Source organism: Morone saxatilis, unplaced genomic scaffold, assembly GCF_004916995.1.
Source record: "Morone saxatilis isolate NCDOM2014 unplaced genomic scaffold, NCSU_SB_2.0 Contig24, whole genome shotgun sequence".
NCBI classification, from domain to species: domain Eukaryota; kingdom Metazoa; phylum Chordata; class Actinopteri; family Moronidae; genus Morone; species Morone saxatilis.
Window position 1 is genome coordinate 14,398,875 of NW_023339807.1, and position 6,546 is coordinate 14,405,420.

The following is a 6,546-nucleotide window of genomic DNA, read 5'->3' on the forward strand; positions in this document are numbered from 1 at the left end:
CATAATTCTAAAGATGAGAACATGACACAGAAAGCCTGTCGCAGCTTCCTTCAACAAATGGTTCCAAAGTCAAAAGGTGATCGTGTTCTGAAGAAGACCAGAATCTGCACACAGCGCATTACAGAGATCAAAGTGCCTCCAGGTACCTGCATCAGGGTCAACAACAACAAGCACAACCTGGTTCCATCTCCACAGGAGATGATGAGGAATTGCTGTGAAATCTTTCTGCACCAGGAGTTTAAATATGACCTGATGAACTTCAACAGCGAGCATTTCGCCACTTTTGTTCGATACAGCAACGCTGTCTCCAACCAGGTAGGTTCAGCAACACTGGAGTGAAAGATTGTGTGGTAAATATTAGATGCATAGCCAGACAGAGTGTACTTTTAAGTTCTAATTATTTATTCACCCTTTTTTTTAGATTCCCTTTAAGAAAAAAAATGAGCCGCATAGGGACACAACTCAAACTCTGCAAATGATAATGCAGCAACGGATGGAGACAGAAACTTGATCTTCTGTTGTGCTTCTTCTGTACATCTGTCAGACATTTAATGAGCAAAAATAAAACTCCTTCACTGTTACATTGCCTGAAAATGCCTCATTTAACAACTCAAGACACAATCAAATCTGTTCAATGAAAAGAAAAATGTTGGCACAACATTTACAACGTTTCTGTGCCTGCATGCTCACCCACAAAAACCTTAGTAAACTCTATTAAAGGGCAAAAAAACTTACCAACAAAGCAAACATCATAAGAGTCAGGAAACTATGTGTCCTCTTGTTTATTAAGACTTCAGGAATGTCAATAAGAGCATTTCTATACAGTAGGAGGGCTGAGGAGGCCAGCACGCAGACACAATGACCTTCTGCTATTCTCCTCGTTGATAATGACCCAGACAAAGACACACTGCCCATCAGCCAGACCTCTAATAAAGCCAAACACTCTCTATCATCTGCTAATAACCTCCACGCAGCAGCAAGAGTCATGAACAGGCCAGCATCTTCTGAATGCGAGGAGGGGAACAAAGCTCTGGGCGGACAGGAAGTAGTGGAAAGCATCCTGTTTATTGATCTGGGACTGTGCAAAGCCTGATGGCAAATGGTGGTAACTACATTCTTCTTCTTCATCCCACAAACACACAAAGACAAAGACTACTGTAGAAAAGCAAGTTTAAAAAAAAAAATACATACACAGTGCAAAACATTTCACTCTAGCAATCAATCCTTTTGGTATGCTCATTTGCTAGACTCTTGCTTGCTGCACTGCTACACACACACACACACACACACACACACACACACACCTACACACACACGCAGGGGTGGTATTTTTCCAGAGATAGGGTAGGTAAACTCGTTACTCTTTTCTTAATTGGTATAGAGATTCCGTCCTCTTTTTCCTCTCAGCAACCCCTCCAGGGGAATGCTGATTGATTGTCCTCTAAGTCCTCATAATCCCCCCCCCCCTCCCCTGCCTCCCTACACATATACACATACATTCTCTGTTAGAAGACATCCACTTTAACTCTCTGCAGACCCCAGTCGTCCACATACAATTCACAGTAAAGGATCATTTTTTGTCTACAGCCTTTTCTCCAGCTTTCTCATCACTGGCTCAGCCTGACAATGTACCCATACAGCTGGTCTGAGAAGGCCTGAAGAGAGAATTTATCTCGTACCCTCTTCCTCCCAGCTAGTCCCATGTCCCCGCGGAGCTGTGGCTCCCTGACGAGCCTCTCCATGGCCTTAGAGAAGGCCTCTGCCGTGGGCTCGCACAGGAAGCCCGTCTCCCCGTCTGCCACGCTCTCCAGGGGACCCCCAGAGTTTACTGCGATAACAGGGCAGCAGCAATACATGGCCTCTACGGGAACTATCCCAAAATGCTCTCTGCTCGGGGTGTACAGCACGGCTGCGCTGCCCCGCAGCAGCCCCACCTTCAGCGAATCGGAGGGGGAGCGCAAGAAAGTGACACAGTCCTCCAAGTGCAACTGCGCTGCTAGCTTTTTCAGTTCAGTATAATGTTGGACGTTCTCAGTAACTCTGTCATCGTAGCCCCCCGCCACCACCAGGTGAACGCCCGCTCTCTGGCCTGAAGAAAGGCTGCTCCTCAGGGCTGCAAGAGCCTCTAGAGCCAGCCCCAGGTTCTTCTTTCTCTCGTATCGGTTCAGAGAGAGAAACAGGCAGGAGGTTCCCTCAGGGAGCAGCCCTTCCAAGCCTTGCGCTTCAGTGGACGGCTGGTCAAAGGTACGCGTGTTGAGGGAAGGATAGAGGACATCTGTCTGGAGTCCTCGTAGACCCAGAAAGGTCTCCCTGAAGATGCCTGCGGTGAACTGGCTGTTTACCAGAATCTAAGAGGAAGTACAGCAAGATTAGTTTCATAAGGATCTCACATATATCACAGGCCATTTAATTCCCTATGAGTTGGATGAAAGCCTGCGGCCTTTGATTATCCTAAAGTCTAGAATAAAATCGAAATGTCATTTCCTTTCTATCAGGGCCCTGAGCTTTTACAACTGCTTGCCTGTGGAAATCAGGCTGTATTTTAAATAATCATTTTGGTTTATTCAAGCTGTTATAATATACCTTGAATTCTGATTTATTCTATTACACTGTAGTTTGATTAGTTATCAAGAGCCGGACTCAGTCGGGAGAGTTACTTCACCTCTCCTGTTAAACAACATCTGGATGAGATCAAAATTATTCTGAACAAATCAACTGTTTTTTTTTTTTTAAATGGAGCAGCATTTAATTAGAGTGTAATTGCAATCTAATGTGTTTTTAATTGTAAGCACACAAAGGTCGGCTGACAACAGCATGTATTTCTGGGTTGTTAATTACAGCTTTGTATGAACTGAAGCAACACAGTGGAGCATTGGAGATAGACAAAATTATAAAGAATCATTTGGAAGCTTCAACCACTGAGCTATAAAAAAATAAAATCACTTTTTTCTTGAAGGCAGCCTGTGCCACTATCCAGTTAAAGTTTTTTTTTTATATTCATAGTATTCATGTAGTACAGCAAAATGCATGGCTACATATTTGCATGATTGTAAGACATTTAAATATATAACAAAAATACATAAGTATGTAAGTTACGTAGTTCTTCTTTTTCTGAGATATATTCTAACATGCAATATGTCATAAACTCTGTTTGCAAACAGATCATTTTCAAATTGTTTATTAGCAAGTCAAGAAGACTAACGTTACTGTTCTGTAGATGAGAAAACAGCATTTGATCCACTTGGTGACCTGATCATGTATTAGGTCTATCTGTCGTCAACACCACCAGTTTGCTGTGCCGTGAGTGAAATGATGATTTAACCTTTTAACCCTTTGTACTACGATAGCCCTGACTCCATTATTAATGTGGTTTATTAAATGCATGATCTATATCTATATATTTTGAGGTCTGGTGTTTTCAACCCAGTATGTGCTTCAAAATCAACTTAAATTCATAAAAAAAAAATATTTTTTAACTCGTTACTGTTGTTACACTCACAAAAACAAGGGTTTCAAATAAAATAGAGAAACTGAGTCATATTATTAGTTTTAAAGTGAAACGCTCACATGGGCCCCTTTGGCCATTCTAAAAAAAAATAAAAAATAACTTTAAATTTACTATAAAGGTCATCTAGAACTCTACCTAAAGAATTCAGGTCACATGTTGGGCCTTTTTGTACTGTGCTGTGCCTTTTGAACCACCAGGCTATATAAATTAACTTTTCCATCTGGATGAAATAAAATGGTAACAGTGACACAATGCCGTCCTGCAATCTGACCATCACAACCTGCAGAATTATACATTCTTCAACCCTCAGCTCTTACGTACCATATCAGCCATGCCAGTGGTACGTTCCTCCAGCCAGTCGATTGGAGCGCGGTAAAGCTTCTTCAGGACTGACTTCCTCTGGGTCAGCAGCTGGTCTGGAAAGTGGCAGTAAAACAAAACCTTCTTCCTGTGACGTGACAGTCGCAGCACCGGGATGCACACTGACACCTGGAGTGGAATAAAAAGGGGAATGAACAAAAATGTAAATGTCTTCCCTTTCCGGCTAATCAAAAGCAACATGATGTGCTCTGCTTGGTTACTGTACAATCATTTAAGGAGTGAGGCTTCTTCCAAGTCAATCTAAATAATGAGCCGTCTTTGTACTGTAATTATGCAAGAGAAAGGTGGTACCTATACCTGTGTCTATTTGTATAAAAGAAATAACTGTAGAAAATAAGCAAGGGAGTGTCCATTTTATGGCATGGTATAGTTAAAGGCTGTGACACAAAAAGACACAAGTCCCCGTAACAATGGAAGCTATTCTATGAGCAACAGGGACAGCTACAAGACACAAAAGGCTCAGAAGAACTGAAACGACTCGAGACAAAACGGAGGGATAGGTAGTTCCTGAAGGACACAACTCACTTGATCACAGAAGACGACATCATACTCCACCCCGCTGAGGAAGACCAGGTAGAGAGCCACATAAATCATCCTCAGGTAGGCACACAGGGCATGCAGGTAACCAAACACACTGGTGGGTAGCCAGTCACCCACACATATCTATTATAGGAATAATAGAAACGATTAAACGTGTGTGTCTTAAAAACATCTATCACAGATTCTGCATTTTACATTAAACTATTCTTTGTCTTCTTGTGTATGTTTGAGGGGCAATATCATGTAGTATTGTATGTGTTGACGTACCACAGGAAGTTCTGGGTCCAGGGTCTCAGAGAAGCAGTGTGTTGGGTCATAATGGGCGGTCCAGATCTGAACGCTACATCCTTGAGACTTAAGAGCGACAGCAGCATCGACCACCAGTCGCTCAGCTCCACCAATACCAAGATCCGGATGGAGGAACACCACCCGCGCCATCCTGCACAAGAATGAATAATGTTCAAATTAAATCTGGAATATATTTTTGTAAAACACTGGTTTGCAGACTGGGTTTGAAACACAGTTAAAAACATTGTGCATCACTATGTAGAATGGTGCAAATAATCCCAAATTCAGTACAAGGTGTATATTCACAACAACTAATATGAGTGACAACCTTAACCTGAGACACATACTGTAAAAGAGAAACATCATTTATTACTGGCATTCAAACCATCTCAAACTTGGTGCTGGTGAGAGAAACTTTTTAGAGCTGCCTTGTTGACAAACGTTCAGTATTTATCCTTGTGGTTTTGTAACATCATTTAATTCATAACTTTTACGCCTCGAAGGAGTTCATGTCATGACAGTTTAACAGAAAATGTCACCTACACCTGCTGTAAACCAACCTTACTGTCACAATGTCCCCAAGTACTGTTAGAAAACCCTTTTAACGTTAGCTGGCACTGAAGAAGTCAAACTGATAGCAAGAGCACAAATGAGACTTCTCCTTTAACCAGTTAGTTAGGTAACTAAGTTACTATATTGCTAGATAACTGCTCGCTTTAGAAAATGTTAGGTGTCTTCAGCTACACTGATAAGATTGTGAATACCAGCCTATGTAGCTAATTAAATTATGATTTTTATGTTTTATCTTGGTGGGAAAGCACCAGAGAACTACAACTCCGTACAACTGAACCATAATAATATATATAATAATAATAATGTTTACCTTTGGATCTCTTGACCACCTTGTCCAAGTTTGGAAACCTGTGATTATGCTAGTCTGGATGCCCGTAGCAGCGAGAATAACTATCATGAAACTCTACCGGTTGGACGCCATGTTGGCTCTACTCAACCACTGTAATCAGCCTAATCGCGCTTCATGTTAGAACCACAATGGCGCCTGTTTCCTCGATACAACCGATGCGCTTCCTGTGAGACACGTCTCCCCCAGAGTCGAGGCGGACCTGTAATTTGCCTTTAACTTAAAGTACAAGTAAATATCTAAATTCAACGTAGTAAAAAAACATATGGGTTTCACAAGTACGCTTTGTTAACACAGTACAAAAACAACCTCCTAAAACAATGCGGTGATTCATTGTTTTTGTGGCGAAGGCGGTCAGCCGGTCAGGCATCTGCTCGGTCGCCCGCACTGGTCTTGTGTTTTGCAGTCGTGTCCTTTTTAGACGAGCGTCAGCTTTGTGAGACCTCTTCTCAACTTCTGACCAATTCACACACCGACTGTCTGCTGCTCGTCTGACGTGGACATCAGCTTGAAGAGAGGCTCAGGGTTTCAACCTGCATCGGGACAAATAAAACAAAATGGTAAGATTCTCAGCTCCACCTGAAACTGTTGCTACTGTCGGAGATAACCAACTCTGTTACACTGATTCAACGTGAGAGCTGAGCTATCTGTTAGCTAGCCTGCTAACGTCAGCGCATCATTTGTGGACGTGGCTGTTTCTCAGCAACTCAGACAGTCCCAAAACACACTTTAAGCTGGTCCAGTACTGGATTCATTCATTATTTATGTACGAGAACATATCTGGGTGAGCTACTATTAAGTTTAAAGTTGACAGCAATGAACAGTGTGGACCAACTCTAGTCAAGGCCTTTGCCACCACTCTGACATAAACACACTGTAACTTACAGCTCAGGATCAATCAAATGTAAGT

General features: G+C 42.2%; 2 protein-coding genes across 2 annotated transcripts in view; one reads left to right on the forward strand and one right to left on the reverse strand.

Annotated features, from left to right (window-relative positions):
• Nucleotides 1-384: 384 nt before the first annotated feature.
• alg2 (ALG2 alpha-1,3/1,6-mannosyltransferase) lies at nt 385-5,754 on the reverse strand. Its single transcript, XM_035672778.1, has 5 exons — nt 5,601-5,754; nt 4,697-4,868; nt 4,415-4,552; nt 3,830-3,997; nt 385-2,348 (listed from the first exon to the last, which is right to left on the reverse strand). Exons 2-5 carry the CDS (start codon nt 4,865-4,867, stop codon nt 1,608-1,610), a joined length of 1,218 nt encoding a protein of 405 aa, XP_035528671.1. The 5' UTR covers nt 4,868; nt 5,601-5,754; the 3' UTR covers nt 385-1,607.
• A 285-nt stretch (nt 5,755-6,039) lies between these two features.
• The window catches only part of sec61b (SEC61 translocon subunit beta), a 3,336-nt gene continuing 2,829 nt past the window's right edge, over nt 6,040-6,546 (forward strand). Inside the window, exon 1 of the mRNA XM_035672779.1 lies at nt 6,040-6,196. Within this exon, the coding sequence (XP_035528672.1) occupies nt 6,194-6,196 (3 nt within the window). The 5' untranslated portion in view covers nt 6,040-6,193. The remainder of the gene's footprint in view (nt 6,197-6,546) is intronic.

Bases quoted from the DNA above. Each gene is read 5' to 3' on its own strand.
- alg2 (XM_035672778.1), bottom strand. From the start codon at position 4,867: ATGGCGCGGGTGGTGTTCCTCCATCCGGATCTTGGTATTGGTGGAGCT. The intron at 4,553-4,696 runs GTACGTCAACAC...TTCCTATAATAG, and splicing joins TGGACCCAGAACTTCCTGTG to ATATGTGTGGGTGACTGGCT. The intron at 3,998-4,414 runs GTGAGTTGTGTC...ATTCCACTCCAG, and splicing joins ATGTCGTCTTCTGTGATCAA to GTGTCAGTGTGCATCCCGGT.